Source organism: Lampris incognitus, unplaced genomic scaffold (genome assembly GCF_029633865.1).
Source record: "Lampris incognitus isolate fLamInc1 unplaced genomic scaffold, fLamInc1.hap2 scaffold_264, whole genome shotgun sequence".
Taxonomy (NCBI): Eukaryota; Metazoa; Chordata; class Actinopteri; order Lampriformes; family Lampridae; genus Lampris; species Lampris incognitus.
In genome coordinates, this window is record NW_026611222.1 from 44,983 (window position 1) to 64,896 (window position 19,914).

The 19,914-nt window shown below is 45.3% G+C and overlaps 1 protein-coding gene across 1 annotated transcript; it reads left to right on the top strand.

Annotated features, from left to right (window-relative positions):
* On the top strand, positions 1-19,712 carry LOC130133302 (DLA class I histocompatibility antigen, A9/A9 alpha chain-like). The gene is made up of 8 exons (XM_056301972.1): positions 1-256; positions 6,363-6,629; positions 9,522-9,800; positions 15,588-15,908; positions 16,881-16,973; positions 17,393-17,410; positions 17,645-17,714; positions 18,711-19,712. Exons 1-7 carry the CDS (start codon positions 1-3, stop codon positions 17,707-17,709), a joined length of 1,299 nt encoding a protein of 432 aa, XP_056157947.1. The 3' UTR covers positions 17,710-17,714; positions 18,711-19,712.
* The last annotated feature ends 202 nt before the right edge of the window (positions 19,713-19,914 follow it).

Below are 19,914 nucleotides of genomic sequence, written 5' to 3' on the forward strand. Positions count from 1 at the left end.
ATGAATGGTGAGGATGTGAGGCGTAGGACAGAGCTCTGCTGCATGTATGATGGTACTGTTGGGGCTCTGTGTGAAGGCAGGAAGCCCTACTGCAAGTACAAACACAAGACACGTGACATCAGGCCTGGTGGGGACCAGCATGTAGCTGCTGGGTATCATGAAGGAGCCCGTGAAGCCTTTAAATCACGGGCTATGGCAGCAGACCCAGACCAGGTCCTGAGCTTGAACACCAGAAGCTCACTAACGCAAGATACAAGTACGCCATTCACTTCCCTTGTAAACTGGGCAGCCATGAGGGAGGACGCCACGGCTCAGAGGCTGCTAGGAAATAACGCTGCTAACTGTTGGGGAGAAGTGAGAGCTCTCAACAACTGTAAAACACCTCCACCGTGCACTGTTGATGGGGTCTGCAGTACACACGATGCTGCTGAGCTGTGGCGACAGCATGATAGCACCTTGTTCACCCGTGTCCACACTGATCTGTGTAAGGGGGCAGTACTGAGAGTGACGGTTCAATGGTGATGACGTCACACGAGGTGTACCGAGCTATACACAAGCTGTCTGTTAACAAGGCAAGTGGTGTAGCTCACGTTACTGCTGGACACCTTAAACATGCCAGTAGAGGATAGCTCCTCTCCTTGCTATCTGTTTTACTGGCTTTATGGTCCATGGCTTGTTGCCAGACTCATGTTGTCTGTACTGTTAGTGTCAGTCATGAAGGACAAGCTGGTAAAGGATGCAGCCTAGATGCCTACAGGCCTAGAGCTCTAGCCAGCATGCTGCCAAAAGTCCTAGAAAGAAAGAATGCTGCTGGATAGAGGGCATGAGTCTATCACCTCCACAGATAACCAGTGTGGTTTTCAAGCTAAACATGGCACTGACTTGTGTATATAGGTCTTAAAGTAAATTATGAACAAATACAGAGGCCAAAACTCATCAGTTCTTATTGATGCTTCTAAAGCTTCTGATCGTGTTAACCACAGAAAGTTGTTTGTTAAACTGAGTCAAGGAGGGGTGTCTAAATACACCGTGAGGGTCCTGGCTTATTGGTCTGCCCACCACACTATGCAAGGGAAATGGGGTAGTAGTGTTTCAGCCCCATTTGGGGTCAGCAGTGGTGTCAGACGAGGGGGAATTCTGTCTCCAGTTCTCTACAGTCTATATACTGAGGATTTGTCCAAGCAGCTGAAAGCCTGTAACACTGGTGCATGATGGGTAAAACCTCGGTGAACCATATTATGTTTGCAGATGACCTTGTCATCCTCAGTCCCTGTAGCGCTGGTCTCCAGCAGCTCCTTGATATGTGTTGTGTGTCTGGTGTGCAGCATGGGGTTATGAAGGACAAGCTGGTAAAGCATGCAGCCTAGATAGCTACAGGCCTACAGCTCTAGCTAGCATGACATCAAATACAATGCTAGTAAGACTGTTGTCATGATCTACACAACCAAAGAGGTCAATTACCTAAAACTCCCTGATTTTAAATGGTCTGATAATAATCTTGTGGTGTGTAATAAGCTGAAATATCTTGGACGTTATATTCCTGAACACATGACAGACGATGATGATGTTTATAGGCAATGCTGCATGATGTACGATGTATGCACAAGCACACACCTGTGGTCACGCAAGTTTGGTATGTGTTCAGTTAGTGTGGAGATGTGTTGGTTCAGATTATATGGTACACCACTTTATACTGCCCCCTGTGGTCACACTACATATTGTACACCACTTTATACTGCCCCCTGTGGTCACACTACCTATTGTACACCACTTTATACTGCACACCTGTGGTCACACTACATATTGTACACCACTTTATACTGCATCCCTGTGGTCACACTACATATTGTACACCACTTTATACTGCACACCTGTGGTCACACTACATATTGTACACCACTTTATACTGCATCCCTGTGGTCACACTACATATTGTACACCACTTTATACTGCACACCTGTGGTCATACTACATATTGTACACCACTTTATACTGCACACCTGTGGTCATACTACATATTGTACACCACTTTATACTGCACACCTGTGGTCATACTATATATTGTACACCACTTTATACTGCACACCTGTGGTCATACTACATATTGTACACCACTTTATACTACACATCTGTGGTCATACTACATATTGTACACCACTTTATACTGCATCCCTGTGGTCGTACTACATATTGTACACCACTTTATACTGCCCCCCTGTAGTCATACTACATATTGTACATGTAACCCTGTGGTTAAATTATAGGCCTTAGATATATTACATTGCACTATTAGATAAGAGTTTGGCCTATGTTTGTTATTTTGTATACCTTTTGAATATGAATATATTATATTGTTGATATTGTTCTGCAAAACAGTTGTTTACCAATGTGAAATGCATTTACTTTCGTGTTGAAACTTACCATTGTTGTGATTGGTTGGCTGTGGAGAGAATACCTTACCTTGAATGTGATTGGTTGAGAGGGCAGCGGGAAACGTCAGCGCGAGCAGACTGGACGGAGGGAAGGAGGTCTCTCGTCCCTTGTGTAAAAAATAACGGAGCAGTTTGATGTCGAGTTGTTATTTGCTAGTTTGCGGTGAGAGAAATGTTATTGAAGTTTAGTGAACAGTGATGTGTGCGGGTGTCTGACCGAGACCCATCCCGGGAACTGTTTGTGTGGACTGGGGAGACAAACGGACTACTCGTCAGTCCCATATGTGGACCCAGCGACGTTACGGAGCGAGCTAGCCAGTCGGTGTCCGTTGTTAGCACAGCAAGGCGGGCGAATGGACGGGATGCGGTAAGGGGCTCTCCCCACAGTGAGTCGGGCCGTCTTCTAGTTTAGCGAAGTAACGTTATCAGTTACAGTGTAGTGGTGGGTTCATGCGACCACCGAGGAACGCAGAAGGAGTCGTCTGTTGCCGTGTTGTGCTGCCGAGGCGAGCGCACGGTTCGACCGTGAGATGGTGCTAACGGCTAACTAGCCAGTTAGCTAGGATGGCTGCCGGCCTGACGTTCGCTGCTGTGCTGCGGTGAGAAGCGCGAGACGAAGAGGAGCATTCATTCTTTGTGAGTACAAGCCGGATGTGCGGGCTTCCAAGGGGAGCAAAGAGGGCTGTTTAGGGTCCCAACGTACCCGATAAAGAAACAGGCCTGCAACTGGGGGTTGACTTTCTTTTATTTTATTGCCGGCTTAGTTATAGGGTTGTTGAGCTGTATGCTAATGTGTTAGTCGGATTAATTTGTGTATATCTGAATGCAGATGCTTCTTAGCCATTGAGGCTTATCACTTTCATTCATTCTAATAATTATTACTCATAATACATTTGTATATATAATTCTATGTACCCGTGTGAGTGTGGATTATTCATGTGTGTTTATTCCTGTGGTGTCTAGGCTATGGTAAGTGACATGTTGAGACAACCTTAAAGGGCTAGTCCACCTTTTTACTGGAAGTAACCTAGTGACACCCAGAGACGTGTAGACCATAGTATATATATGGTCTATATATATATATATATATATATATATATATATATATATATATATATATATAACCTTAAAGGGCTAATACACCACATTTTAATATAAGTTACTCGGTGACACATTGAGGTGTCTAGACCATGTTAGATTGCCTTAAAGGGGTCATATGCCATACTTGAGCGCCTTAAAGGGGTAGTCAACCTTTTTAGTTGGAGTTACCAGATGACACTGTAAGACATTTGGAGCCTTTAGAACATACTTTAAACACATAAAAAGCGAAGTTAACATACTTCAATAGTTTATTGGATACCGAGTTGTATAGAGAACTCAGGAGCGTTGTCCTTGACAGTTAAAAAGGATAGATAGCGCTACATACACCACTTTATACTGCACACCTATGGTCACACTACCTATTGTACACCACTTTATACTGCATCTCTGTGGTCATACTACATATTGTACACCACTTTATACTGCACACCTGTGGTCACACTACATATTGTACACCACTTTATACTGCACACCTGTGGTCACACTACATATTGTACACCACTTTATACTGCACACCTGTGGTCACACTACATATTGTACACCACTTTATACTGCACACCTGTGGTCACACTACATATTGTACACCACTTTATACTGCACACCTGTGGTCATACTATATATTGTACACCACTTTATACTGCACACCTGTGGTCATACTACATATTGTACACCACTTTATACTACACATCTGTGGTCATACTACATATTGTACACCACTTTATACTGCATCCCTGTGGTCGTACTACATATTGTACACCACTTTATACTGCCCCCCTGTAGTCATACTACATATTGTACATGTAACCCTGTGGTTAAATTATAGGCCTTAGATATATTACATTGCACTATTAGATAAGAGTTTGGCCTATGTTTGTTATTTTGTTAACCTGTTGAATATGAATATATTATATTGTTGATATTGTTCTGCAAAACAGTTGTTTACCAATGTGAAATGCATTTACTTTCGTGTTGAAACTTACCATTGTTGTGATTGGTTGGCTGTGGAGAGAATACCTTACCTTGAATGTGATTGGTTGAGAGGGCAGCGGGAAACGTCAGCGCGAGCAGACTGGACGGAGGGAAGGAGGTCTCTCGTCCCTTGTGTAAAAAATAACGGAGCAGTTTGATGTCGAGTTGTTATTTGCTAGTTTGCGGTGAGAGAAATGTTATTGAAGTTTAGTGAACAGTGATGTGTGCGGGTGTCTGACCGAGACCCATCCCGGGAACTGTTTGTGTGGACTGGGGAGACAAACTGACTACTCGTCAGTCCCATATGTGGACCCAGCGACGTTACGGAGCGAGCTAGCCAGTCGGTGTCCGTTGTTAGCACAGCAAGGCGGGCGAATGGACGGGATGCGGTAAGGGGCTCTCCCCACAGTGAGTCGGGCCGTCTTCTAGTTTAGCGAAGTAACGTTATCAGTTACAGTGTAGTGGTGGGTTCATGCGACCATCGAGGAACGCAGAAGGAGTCGTCTGTTGCCGTGTTGTGCTGCCGAGGCGAGCGCACGGTTCGACCGTGAGATGGTGCTAACGGCTAACTAGCCAGTTAGCTAGGATGGCTGCCGGCCTGACGTTCGCTGCTGTGCTGCGGTGAGAAGCGCGAGACGAAGAGGAGCATTCATTCTTTGTGAGTACAAGCCGGATGTGCGGGCTTCCAAGGGGAGCAAAGAGGGCTGTTTAGGGTCCCAACGTACCCGATAAAGAAACAGGCCTGCAACTGGGGGTTGACTTTCTTTTATTTTATTGCCGGCTTAGTTATAGGGTTGTTGAGCTGTATGCTAATGTGTTAGTCGGATTAATTTGTGTATATCTGAATGCAGATGCTTCTTAGCCATTGAGGCTTATCACTTTCATTCATTCTAATAATTATTACTCATAATACATTTGTATACACTACCGTTCAAAAGTTTGGGATCACCCAAACAATTTCGTGTTTTCCATGAAAAGTCACACTTATTCACCACCATATGTTGTGAAATGAATAGAAAATAGAGTCAAGACATTGACAAGGTTAGAAATAATGATTTGTATTTGAAATAAGATTTTTTTTACATCAAACTTTGCTTTCGTCAAAGAATCCTCCATTTGCAGCAATTACAGCATTGCAGACCTTTGGCATTCTAGCTGTTAATTTGTTGAGGTAATCTGGAGAAATTGCACCCCACGCTTCCAGAAGCAGCTCCCACAAGTTGGATTGGTTGGATGGGCACTTCTTTGAGCAGATTGAGTTTCTGGAGCATCACATTTGTGGGGTCAATTAAACGCTCAAAATGGCCAGAAAAAGAGAACTTTCATCTGAAACTCGACAGTCTATTCTTGTTCTTAGAAATGAAGGCTATTCCATGCGAGAAATTGCTAAGAAATTGAAGATTTCCTACACCGGTGTGTACTACTCCCTTCAGAGGACAGCACAAACAGGCTCTAACAGGTACTATTTAATGAAGATGCCAGTTGGGGACCTGTGAGGCGTCTGTTTCTCAAACTAGAGACTCTAATGTACTTATCTTCTTGCTCAGTTGTGCAACGCGGCCTCCCACTTCTTTTTCTACTCTGGTTAGAGCCTGTTTGTGCTGTCCTCTGAAGGGAGTAGTACACACCGGTGTAGGAAATCTTCAATTTCTTAGCAATTTCTCGCATGGAATAGCCTTCATTTCATTTCTATTTATCAGTGTGACATGAGTCACACTGATAAATACTTCCTCCTGACTTTCACCCTAAAGTACAGACACACACACAAACAACTACAATCCATCACAAAAATCACTGACGATGAAACAAAAGATGTGATTCCCAAAGCTGAAACCCTCACATGATGTGTTTTCCTGACAGTGCCCCACTCCCTGAAGTACTTCTACACTGCCTCCTCCCACGTGCCCAACTTCCCAGAGTTTGTGGGTGTTGGGATGGTTGATGGTCTTCAGATGGTTCATTATGACAGCAACACTCAGAGAGCAGTACCCAAACAAGACTGGATGGACCAGGTCACAGCAGGTGACCCACAGTACTGGGAGAGGCAGACTAGAGGTTTGATGAATACCCAGCAGCTCTTCAAAACCAACATTGAGACTGCGAAGCAGCGCTTCAACCAAACTGGAGGTATGTTTATGTTTCACTTCTCACCAATAACATGTTTTTTATTCAGAGAGACAAAACTTCCATCTTACTCCCCAACACACACACACACACACACACACACACGCACGCACGCACGCACGCACACACACACATACGCACACATACACACACGCACAGACACACATACACACATACACAGGCACACACAAACACACACACACACACACTCTCTCTCGCACATACACATACACACACGCACAGGCACACACACGCACATACACACGCACACACACATACACACACACACACGCACACTCTCACACACACACACACACACACGCACGGGCACACACATACACACGCACACACATACACACACACAGACACACACACACATGCACACACACGCGCACGCACACACAGGCACACACACACACACACACACAGGCACACACACACACGCGCACACACAGACACACGCGCACACACACACGCTCGCACACACACATATACACATACACACGCACACACACACGCGCACACACACACACATACACACACACGCGTGCACACAGACACACACATACACACACACACACAGGCACACATACACGCACGCACAGACACGCACGCGCGCACACACACGCACGCACGCACGCACACACACATATACACACACACAGGCACACACACACACACACACACACACACACAGGTGTGTGTAGATTGCATGGATTGTATAGGTTATATAGATTGTGTAGGTTGTATATGGGACGGTGGGAAGTATGGCCGCCGCCTTGTAGGGGTAACCCAGAGCTTAATGTGGGGAGGACTGAGTGGGACAGGGTGTAGGTCCTCCACTCCCAATGCTTATGGCTTCAGTATTCAGGTGAGTGAACAAGTGGTGCGCTGTGTAGCAGCCTGGACCAACGGTAGCTTCTTAGACTGTGTAAAGTAGGCTGCAGGGTACTTGGAGGGTCCTAAGGGGCCGACTGAAGTGTGTGCAGTGTGTGCAAGGTAAGTAGCGAACTGACCTGATACCACCCCCCTACTTTACAAAGACCTAGCTAGACAGGTGAAGCGCCCTACCCCCAGGTAAGTATCCCAATACACTGGTACATTACATAGAAAGATGGCAGCCTTTTCTCTCTGATCTTTACTTTATAATAAACACAGGGCGTTCAGGAGCATTACTAAAATAAAACTTGGTCACAGTAGGAGTTCATTTAAACACTTGGCCTCTAACACGAAGCCCCATGAATGAAATCCCTACAGTACCCTCACCACCGGCCATTAATGAGCCATACCCTTTCCCTTTACCATCACATTTAAACGTGAGAGACAAACATCCCATAATGTGGCCCTGTCATGACCACTGAACTGGCTCCTGTTAAACAGGCCAGAGGACACCTCCTTTAGAATACAGAGGACCTGTAGACAGGCATTTAACATTCACATGACACGTCACTCAAACCCCCACGGTGTCCATAAAGGATGACGTCATGCTAAAAGCATTGGGCTTCAGCAGTAACAGGTAAGGAGAACATTAAACCATCATTCAGCAATGGCTGAACACGTCTGCTGCACCAGTCTGGATGACCGCGTTGCTCCCTTAATAGTGTCTGGGTGTGTGTGCGTGTGTGTGTGTTTGGCGTGTGTGTGTACCAGCGCCGTTGCTGTACAGTCCCGTTCAGTTCAGTTCACTGGGCGCTGATGTGTGCTGGTGTATGCACGGGATGCACAGCGGTGCAATGTCCCTTCCAATGTGTGTGTGCGTGTGTGTGTGTGTGGGTGTGTGTGTGGATATCAGTGGTAACGTGTGGTACAGAGGTTACCCAGACAACAGCAGAGATGTGTGATGGCTGGCAGGACAAACTCCTCACCAACCTTCTTGTACAGCGCAGAGAACACGCAGGCTTGTCTTCTGCTTTCTGGCCTCCTACCGTAGCAAGGCGGGACAGCGTCCTCCCTCACGAGTCACACCCGGAGTGGGGGGAGGGGTGGGGGGAGTGGGGGGAGGGGTGTCCGTCACGTGTTTAACCACCAGCCCCTTACACCCTCCGATATTGACGACGTGCAGGCTTGCTCTTCCAAAACACACCTCCCAGAAAGTGATCGCATCACTTGTAGCGACCTAGACCACATGTGTGCACTGGACCAAGACTTGGATGCTCATCCAGCGTCTTCCTCCGGGTCCAGCCTCTCCGTGCGTCGCCACGCAGCTCCAGCTAATAGCACAAGTTAACAGTATTTCAATGCAATACCCGCACTCGCGCTCGCACTAGCATAGAAAACAGAACCACCTACGTCATCACGTTACTGGTGTGTGTGTGTGTGTTTGTGTGTGTGTTTATGTTTGTGTGAGTGTGTGTGTGTATGTGTGTGTGTGTGCGTGTGTGTGTGTGTGTGTGTGTGTGTGTGTGTGTGTGTGTGTGTGTGTGTGTGTGTGTGAGTGTGTGTGTGAAAACCTTTCCTTCCTCTTTGCTGAGATGAGAGTGTACCAGGTGGTGTAGGGAGGACAGGTGTAGAGACTGTGTTGTGGTCCCTCTGGGTCTCTGAGTCTCTGTGGTGAACAGGGTCTGGACTCTTAAAGGTTGACTGTGTCAGGACGTGTCTCTGCTTTAACACTCTCTCTGTCTCTCTGTCTCTCTTCTCTCTGTCTCTCTTCTCTCTGTCTCTCTGTCTCTCTTCTCTCTGTCTCTCTTCTCTCTGTCTCTCTTCTCTCTGTCTCCCTTCTCTCTGTCTCTCTTCTCTCTGTCTCTCTTCTCTCTGTCTCTCTCTCTCTGTCTCTCTTCTCTCTTCTCTCTGTCTCTCTGTCTCTCTGTCTCTGTCTCTCTTCTCTCTGTCTCTCTGTCTCTCTTCTCTCTGTCTCTCTTCTCTCTGTCTCTTTTCTCTCTGTCTCTCTTCTCTCAGGCGTCCACATCTTTCAGGTCATGTATGGCTGTGAGTGGGACGATAAGACTGGAGAAGTTAATGGAGATGCTCAGTATGGTTATGATGGAGAAGACTTCATCGCTCTGGACCTGAAGACAAAGACATGGATCGCTCCGAGACCACAGGCTGTCATCACCAAGCTGAGATGGGATCGAGACGGAGCTCTGATAGCTCAGAAGAAGAACTACTTCACCCATGTGTGTGTTGACTGGCTGAAGAAGTATCTGCAGTATGGGAGCAACCGTCTACTGAGGACAGGTAGAGTCACATGACCTGATGTGTGTCATGGACACAGCAGTGTTCATATGTCTCTACTGTTTCTAATGTACAGTAACATTACAGGGGTCTTGGACTCGTGTGTACACACACACGGTACACACAACAGCATCGTGGTTTGACTTTGTTTACACTGACCAGGTTTTATTTTTACTTCATTCCATCTTTCTTTTTACCTGCCTCTGTTTTTTATTCTTTATCTCTCTCTGGCTCTCTGCACCTCCCTACCCCCCTTTCTTTTTCTCCCCCTATTCCTGGATCTCTCTCTCTCTCTCTCTCTCTCTCTCTCTCTCTCTCTCTCTCTCTCTCTCTCTCTCTCTCTCTCTCTCTCTCTGTCTCTCTCTCTCTCTCTCTCTCTCTGTCTCTTTCTTTCTTTCACCGTCTTCACTTCAGTCTTTGTCATCATCCTCCTTTCTCTCTTTCTGCTGCTGTCTCACTTCTGTCTGTCTTACTCTTTTTTCTCTTCCAATGCCCACTCTCCTCTCTTTATCCCTTTCTCCTACTGTGTCTCCCTCTCTTGTCTCATTTTCTTCAACTCATCTGTCTCTCTCTCAATTCAATTCAATTCAATATGTGCTTTATTGGCATGACATACATTTGTGTACATATTGCCAAAGCATGTAAAACAACAACAACACAATACAACAATGATTATAATAATAACAGCAACAACAACAATGATTATGATATTAAATAACAACAGTAGCAATAGGTGCCATCCCCCACTATCTCTCAGGTTGTGGCAAGATAATATAAATCTTGCTGCAATGCTCGCCGCTGGCCCCCCTCCCAGGACCACCCGCAGCTTACCTGCGTCGTCCATTTCCTGGTACTCTGGAATCACGTGTTCCAGTTCCTTGACAAAAGCCCAGCGCTGTTTTTCAAATCTGTCACATTTAAGGAGGAAGTGCACCTCTGTCTCCACCTCATCTGTCACGCACTGACCACATGATCGTTGCTCTTTTGGCAACCACGTCTTTTTGTGTCTCCCCTTTTCAATGGCGAGACTGTGGTCACTGAGCCTGTATTTGGTGAGGATCTGTCGCTGCTTCCTGTCTCTGACAGTTAAGAGGTGTTCTTCCAAATCATAGTTTGTTTTTAGGGCCCGATAGACTTCTAGTTTGTTTTGAGTTTTGATTTCAGCGTTCCAATGTTTCAGATAATTGTTCTTGCTTTGTTTTATAGCCTGATTTATTGTAAACTTTGTTTGGGATGCATTGCTGGCCTGAGGTTGGTTGGTCTTAGTATTTGTTACAGGGTTAGTGAGTCTCAGAGCCAGCTGCTTCAGGGGACTCTTTTCGGGGTTCAGTTCTTGGGTTTTCAGAGCTTTAAAGTGCAGTGTATTTGTTGGGCTTGTATTTAAGTGCATCCAGAAATTTAGAGATCTTTTTTGTACATTTATTAATAATGGAAACCGGCCTAATTCTGCCCTACATGCGTTGTTTGGTGTTTTCCTTTGTATTTTCAGAATCATTCTACAGAATTCAGCATGTAGGGTTTCTGCTGGATGCTTGTCCCATCTAGTGTAGCTGGAAAGACTGAGTGGACCCCATACCTCACTTCCATATAGTGCAATGGGCAGAATTACACTATCAAACAGTTTGCACCAGATGGAGATTGGTATATCAATGTTAAAGAATTTATTTTTAATTGCATATAGAGCTCTGCCAGCTTTTTGTTTTAGGTTATTCACTGCCCTACTGACACTCCCTGATGCTGTAATAATTAGACCCAGGTAAGTATACTGCATCGTATGCTCTAAGGTGATGCTACCTAGAGTCAACTGGTATCTATTTTCCTGACATCTGGGCTTCTTCTGGAAGATCATTACTTTTGTCTTTTTTGGATTTATTGCCAGGGCCCAGTGCTGGCAATAGTCCTCAAGCAGGTCTAGTAGTTGTTGCAGCCCATCTGCGGTTGGTGACAACAAAACTAGATCATCTGCATAAAGCAAAAATTTCACTTCCATGTCATACAGGGGGAGACCTGGGGCTGCAGACTGTTCCAGCTGCACCGCCAGTTCATTAATATATATATTAAACAGTGTCGGGCTAAGTCCACAGCCCTGTCTCACCCCTCTATTCTGAGTGAAGAACTCAGTGTGTTTGTCTCCAATCTTAACTGCACATTTGTTGTCCGAATACATTGACTTTATTATGTCATACACTTTACCTCCTACACCACTTTGTAAAAGTTTATAGTATAGTCCTTCATGCCAAATAGTCAAAAGCTTTTTTGAAGTCAATAAAACAAGCAAATATTTTTCCATTTTTGGTTTGATTCACATTTTCATTTAAGAGGGTGTGTAGGGTGTAAATATGGTCCGTAGTCCGGTGATTTGGGAGGAAGCCAATTTGACCTTTGCTCAGGACATTGTGTTCGTTAAGGAGGGTTAGAATTCGATTGTTCAAAATGCTATTAAACACCTTCCCCAGACTACTGCTCACACAAATGCCTCTGAAATTATTAGGATCCAATTTGTCTCCATTTTTATGAATAGGAGTTATAAGCCCTTTGCTCCAGATGTCAGGAAAAAATCCCGAACTTAGAACGATGTTGAACAATTTGAGTACTGCCCTTTGCAGCTCAGGTGTGCTGTTTTTAAGCATCTCGCTTCTGATGCTGTCAAGGCCACAAGCTTTATTGGGTTTTAAGGATTTGAGCTTCTGTGCTAATTCTTCTTGTGTTATTGGAAAATCCAGTGGGTTTTGGTTGTCTTTTATAGTGCATTCGAGCAACCGTAATTTTTGTTTGATCAGATTGTAATTGGAATTTGAGTGTTCTTGTTGGATTTCCGAATAGATATGTTCAAAATGACTTTTCCAAATTTCTCCATTTTGGATAGGCAGGTCTTGTGGTTTTGTAGAGCTCAAATTATTCCACATTTCCCAGAATTGGTTTTGATTCAGGGACTTTTCTATTTCCTGTAGGGTTCTATCTACATGGCTTTGTTTTTTCATTCTTAATGTGTGTTTATATCGTTTTAATGTTTCGCTATATTTCTTTCTTATATCCATATCTTGAGGTTGGTAGTGTTTCAGGTTTGACAATTTACGCAGTTCTTTTCTTATATTTTTACAATCGTTGTCAAACCATTTTTCATTTTGAGATTGTTTCTTTTTCTGTTGTGGGTCCTTGGTAGGACCATGTTTGCTGCCGTCTGAAAGATACAATTGATTTCATTGACAACTTGGTTGGTATTGTCCTTATTAGTTTCAAACGGTTTGTTAATGAAGTTAGTAATCATATTAAGTAATTTGGATGAATTCAGGATATTGATAAATTTTTCTGCACTGTCTGGAGCCCATCTGTAGGTCTTATTAATTTTGAACAGCTTGCTGGGCTCCTCTATAGGCATTTGAGTCAGGTTAATAGTTTTGAAGAAAATCATAATTTGGTTATGGTCAGAAAGAGGAGTTTGTTGTCTGACAGTGAATGCGTTGAAGGAGGTGGGGTCCATGTCAGTTATTGCATAGTCAACTACACTAGCTCCAAGACCTGAACAACATGTGAACCTTCCCAAAGAGTCTCCTCTGATCCTACCATTAAGTGTGTACAGGCCAGAGGCGCGACAGAGGTGCACTAGCTCCTTACCAGCCTTGTTCACAGTACGGTCGAGGGAGCTCCTTTTAATGAGGCTTGGTGAGAGGTACAGGGAATGTTGACCAAACACATGTCTGTTACCCTGAGGGTCAATGGTATCACTCATTGAACCTGTTCTTGCCTTAAAATCTCCGCACAGCAGCACATTTCCCTGGGCCTGGAAAAGGCTTACCTCTTCATGGAGATTACTCAGGAAATCCTCATCATAATATGGGGATTCAATTGGGGGAGAATATAGAGCACAGAGATAGATATCTTTGTTTGATATGCCAATTTTATTGCTGAGTTTTAGCCAGCAGTGGGATGTTCCAATTTTAATTTTTGAAATGTGGTTGGTTAAACATCCCCTGTACCAAATCAAAATACCTCCAGAGTCTCGTCCACGATGTACTGAGTTAAGTTTATTTGATGGAATAATTATTTCTTTGTAACCTGAGGGACAGTGGGTGGTTATGTCTTCACGACACCAGGTTTCAGTTAATATGACTATGTCGACATTTTCGATGTTTTTTAAGAAGTCAGGGTCTCTACTCTTCATCCCAAAGGAAGATGAGAAGAGACCCTGGATGTTCCAACAAGAGACAGAAAAAGAATGCATGAAAAGAAAATATACAATGAGTCTCTTTTGTGAGACAGAGAATTATTAAGTTACAGTGGAAGAAGATAAATATGAAATATCATGATAACACTTACCAAATACCTCACTATCGATATTGTGGGCATTATTATACACAACCAGAGCCAAATCAACACTCAGGATTTCCCCGTGTAAGTGGTTACCCCATTAAGATCTGATGGCACGTAGAGGTTGTCTTAGATGCTGCCATGCAGGAGTCTGGAGCACAAGGTGTGGAGCATCTCCTTTATCTCTCCAATCTCAGTCTTGGCTGGGGCGGTGGGTGTGGGAGGGGGCTGGGCTACTGCAGCAGCATAGCTTTGTGGCCTGTGCTGTGGGGGACAGGCTCTGTCAAGTGTTGTTGCCTTTTTGTTTTTTGGAGGGGTTGGGTGCACAGGTTTCTTGGACCTGGGGGAAGCAGCACGTAGGTGTGGGTGTGTGTAGGGCTTTCGGCCCAAAGGTGAGTATGGAGTATGGGGCTGGGGGGGGGGGGGGTCCAGGTATTGTGTGCTCTGGGGGGGGGAAAGGGGGGTATCTGGGGATGTGGGAGGGTTCTGGTCTGTAGTCTCCTACTGGTGGAGGATAAGTGGGTGTGGTTGGGTTGCGGCCCAAAGCAACATCTTTTAGGGTCCTCGCAAAAATCCGCACCCTCTCCTTGTGAAGGTGCAGTCCGTCGTAGAAGTGGTGGAGGCTGATGGCTGGATGGTGAGCCAGGTGGACATTGGGAAGAGCAGCGCAGCCTCTGCTGATGTCTGTGTTGATTCCATGGATTATATGGGGTGGGGTGTCACGCCGTGGCAGGAGTGTTGACACCACAATCCGAGCCTCTGGGAATTCTCCACTTGCTCTCTCTGCCACTCTACGCACCGCCACAGCCGTGTCACTGCGCAGATAGTGCAGGTCATTGGTCCCGGTGTGGATGATGATGCATTGCGGGCTCCCAAGAGATTCCTTGTTCAGGAGCTGTAGTGCATGGCCAGTAGTGCTGCATCGTTTTGCTGTCACGTGATATCCGGGGAATAGTTTCTGAGGGTCCATGAACTTCTGGTTTGAGTCCATAAGGAGGGCTATGTGTGGGCGCTGTTTGTTTGTCTTGGTGGGAGGAGATTGGTTGGGTGGCAGGGGTTGTGTGTTTTGTGTGAGGGGTGTCTGTGTGTCTGTGTGAGTGGTCTCTGTATCATGTTTGTTGGGTTTTTTGTTGTTGTTGGTGGACTGTATGGACCCTCTGCAGGTTCTTACAGGACTGCTGAAGGCTCGGTGCAACATGCCTACTACAAAATGGTAGACAATCTGGTGGCTTTCAGCTTCAAACTGGCAGCCAGGGAGTATTGTGCTCAGTGGGAGATGAGGAAGACCTGGTCTTCTCTTTCTAATCGGTGTAAAATGGGGAAGTCATGGCTGTGTTGTTGACTTGTGTTTTCACTTTCACTTACGTAGCTGCTGTCCTTTTGTCTGTATACCTATTGTAGTGCTTAATAAAGGGCTTTGTCAACCTCTCTCTCTCTCTCTCTCTCTCTCTCTCTCTCTCTCTCTCTCTCTCTCTCCCCCAGTCCCCCCCTCAGTGTCTCTGCTCCAGAGGTCTCCCTCCTCTCCAGTCACCTGCCATGCTACAGGTTTCTACCCTGACAGAATCGTGATGTTCTGGAAGAGAGAGGAGGAGGAGCTCCAGGAGGAGGAGGTGGACCATGGTGAGCTCCTCCCCAACCACGATGGAACCTTCCAGAGGAGCGTTCACCTTCTCGTTGACCTTTCATCAATGAAGGCTGAGGACTGGCAGAAGTACCACTGTGTGGTTCAGCTTTCTGGGATGAAGGATGACATCATCACCAAACTGCATCCATCAAAGATCAAGACCAACAGGAAAGATCCTGGTTAGTTCTGTTGTTTCTGTTGAAGCCTTGAACAGGGACACAATGGCCTAAGTAGGTACTAGCCAAAGACTGACTTCTGTGCCTGTCAGTCATCAGTCAGTTTGGACTTCTTGATGTTCTTGGTAAGGTTGGATGTTTTCGACAGGTGTGAACCCTCCATGTCGACTCTGGTTTGCACCAAATTAATAAAAAACAAGTTCACCAAAGTTCAGGCCTCCTGGTTCTCCTACAATCAAACTGTGGTGTGGACTATTTCTGGTGTAAGAGCAAATTCACCTTTGTCTTAATGAAGGAAATGATGAATTGATGCATTGCTCATAGGGGGGAAAAGCTGGAAGTTTTTTATTGCTTTAAGTGATTCAAAACCTTCATTAACAAAATGGTAAAGACAAATGGAGCATGACTAACAACTTAGAGCCACTTCATCCATTTGAGCCTCGGGCTGCGGTCACACCAGAAACTGGCACGGTGAAATTCCTCCATGTCCCTTGTGGAATAGTTACAGAAAACTCCCAACTCAAATAAATGAATGAAAGCTAGGATGCTGTCTACTCCTGCTCCATGACTGACTGGAAGCCATGAGGCCTATTTTCTCCTGGAGCAGTTTATTTTTTGGCAGAGCACGGTAGTATAAAATTAGATGGTTAACGAAACGACAGCTTCCTGTATTTACTGCCTCTAGTGGCTGCTCCGTCAGACGTCACAACAGTCAGAGCAGCTCTGTTATTGTCGACGGAGCAAATTCAGGTGTCACCGTTCACCAAGTTTGAACTCGACGTGAAGTGATCGAGGCCGACTCACCTTGCACCCAGATCCAAGTTCACTTATTGTGACGAATTCATTGATATGAATCAAATTCACCACGAAATTTCACATTCAGCAGTGCTGGTGTGACCGCAGCCGAAGGCTCACAAGGATATATATTTATGTGTTTGTGTATACATACACACATATGTGTTTTTTAATCAACAGTCAATACCATCCCCATCATCATTGGAGTACTTGCTGCTGTCATCGTCATCATCATCGCAGTCATTGGTGCCATACTGTACCAGAAGAAGAAAGGTGAGGGAATCACATGAAATGGTTCAAATGTTTGATTTGTTGTTCATCAAGTTGATATTCTAGAAGTTTAGATGGCTGTCTTATCTAGCCTCTCACTGAGTCTTACATGTACAGTAATACTGGGACAGCTGGAGAGAGAGAGAGAGAGAGAGAGCTAGAGAGAGAGAGAGAGAGAGAGGGGGCTAGAGAGAGAGAGAGCTAGAGAGAGAGAGATTGTTCTGAAGGTATTGTCTGATCTACTCCAATCAGCGTCAGAGTAACTGAAAATACATCACCAACATCCTGACCAACCCGACACTTGGGTCAAGGGTCATGTGGAGATGTGGTTCAGTGGGGGGAGGGTGAACAGGGATCATATATCATATATGGTGTTTTCCTCTGTGACACCCTTAATCATTTGTTTTATGTCTTTATTGCAGCCAAGCGCCCTCCACCTTGTAAGTAGAGGTTTTTTACTTCATGATCAGGTGGTGAAACTTTCACACCACCTTACTGATGCAGAAGTGCCATTATTACTGTTCCACCATTTTACAGCTGAGGAGAAAATAGGCACTCCAAAAACTAGGGCCAGTTCTGGCCTTGTGGTCCAACCGTGGCTTTGCTTCACATGTTGTAGTCCAGCAGCTTGCTTTCAGGAGAAGGTTGTTAACGGACTGTTTCTGACCCCACAGCTCCTGACAGCAGCTCTGAGCTGCTGAGCTCCTTTGAGAAATTGAACCCCGGTGCTTCACACTGAACTAAGTAAGTCTGGTGTCCATGGATCTACCACATGTTACCTGCTGTGCTGTGTTGTGTTATAGCGCCACCACATGGCGGTGTGTGAAATGGTTGGTTGGTGAGGGTGGTCCTCAAAGTTAACAGGTGTTTGACCACCACGTCCTCAATGCACTTTGAATGTCCTGACTCTCTTTGGAGCTGCAGAGCCGACCTTTGACCCGAGCTGGTTTTCCCACAACATGGAAGGTTAAAGTGTCGCTACCCAGGAAATATGAACATGTGTATTATAAACTAACATCTGCCCTCATCAAATGAATGATGAGACAATTAAAACAGGTGATGGTATTTTATGATAATTATGTCCTTGGTTGACAGAATTGTCCCGTGTTTACTGGAAAGGTCGTCGATATGTTTGAATGTTTAAATGATGAATTTATAATAATGATTTATACATTTTGTTTGCTGGTCTTCAAAGAATGAACATGTAGTGTGTTGGGACGGAGCCTCTTAACGTTTCAGTCCTGAAGCTTTAAATGCAAAAGCTCTTTTTTGACATGTGCTGTGGTGGTGTATTGAAGACAACAGCTAGTTCACAAACATCCAGACCATGAACCTGTTTGTGGTCGCTCACTTTAATGCTGCCCTTCACGTAGGAATGTCTTAGGGTGCATGGGGGTTTCCATCTTCATCACAGCAGCCAAGTGAGGAAGAAGAGGGCAGCTGGTGTTGGTGTGAGGAGGAGGGGAAGTGGTTGTGTGTCACCAGCAGCTGTGACAGGACAAGCTGGTAGAGGAGCTTTACCAGCAGACAGAACAACATGGATGAGGAGAACTCAGGCTCAGCAGCTGGTCTGCTTTGGTTCTGCTGACTCTCCTTCAGTGTGAATGGAGCTCTGACATTTGGTGTGGTCACTCACCACCACGCCTCTTCCTCACTTAGAGAAGACCAGCATCAGGACCGTAACGCAGACTGACACGTGCACATATTTCCTGTCTTAACTGTGGTTGTGTCTCTTTGTAGGTCTGAGGACATGTTGGGGAATCAAGCAGGAAGGAGCCCTCTCAAAACTTGCAATCCAAAAACTAGGGCCAATTCTGCAGTTAAAAAAATGGTTGAGAAAGTAAAACTGCAGATTAATAATGCTTTGTGTAAGATCGCTGACTGAAGAAGGCAGTGAATGTGGACTCATTAACATGGTGTTGGAGTGAAACTCCAGTGGTAGTTTAAACCAGTGAGCTGCAGTAAATTGTGTGTACAGATCCTTTTCCTAATCCCCCTCCCACACATCACATGACTCCCCTGCAGACGACAGGTTAGAACAGCAGCATGAAGAAAGAAGTGATGGAATATCAATACTCTCTACTTAGAGGAGGAGGGGCGCACTATTTGTCTCCAGATGAATTCATAAAAGCTTCCCCGTTTGTCAACACAATGAAACCCCTCCCAAAACACAACTAGCACACACACACACCTTTAGCCTCCCCCGTGACATCCTCCCCCTTCACTCCACCCTTCAGGGCACCACCTCTGTGATGGGTTGTTGTGCAGCATCATGACGTCCCGTCTTTTCCTCCACATGTTCTTCTCAAAGCTCTGCTTGCAGAATGGACACGTCCTCCTGATGCAGCATCCGTCTTTGGAGCATCAGCAGGTTGACCTGTTGTACGCGTGTTGTGTTTTCTCTCTGCAGCAGATTGTGTGGTTAAAAGTTGTAGGTTGTTGTTACCCTCATACTGCTTCTGCTAAGTGACGGGTAGTGTGCAGGATGTGTGTTTCTGGGCTGTAGCTGAGCTGGTAGAGAATTAGGTTTGATTTGCTGGATATTTTTCATGTCCTGTAAGATGTTATCTTGATTTATCATAACTTGGTTGAAGGGGTTTGGTTCTTTGTTGCTATGTGTGACCATATTTACAGAATATATGCTACAGAAATGTTTGCTGTTTGCTTTGCTGAGAAATGCTTTTAATGGGGGGTAAACTGCCTTAAACTGCTGGTTTCTGTGAAATAAAGTCCTCAACATGTCAGAGTGTCTTTCTGTTCAGCAAGTCCACACACGTGTTCATCAGCGTGTCTGAGCTCACAGTTTAAAGTAACACCGCCTGACTTCCAACTGCTGACACACAGAACCGGTCTCTGGACCTGGACTGTAAGGCCCGTGAACCAGAATTCATATTCAATGTGGGCAAGTTTAATGATGACGCTTTACTTACACCCCCCTTTGAGC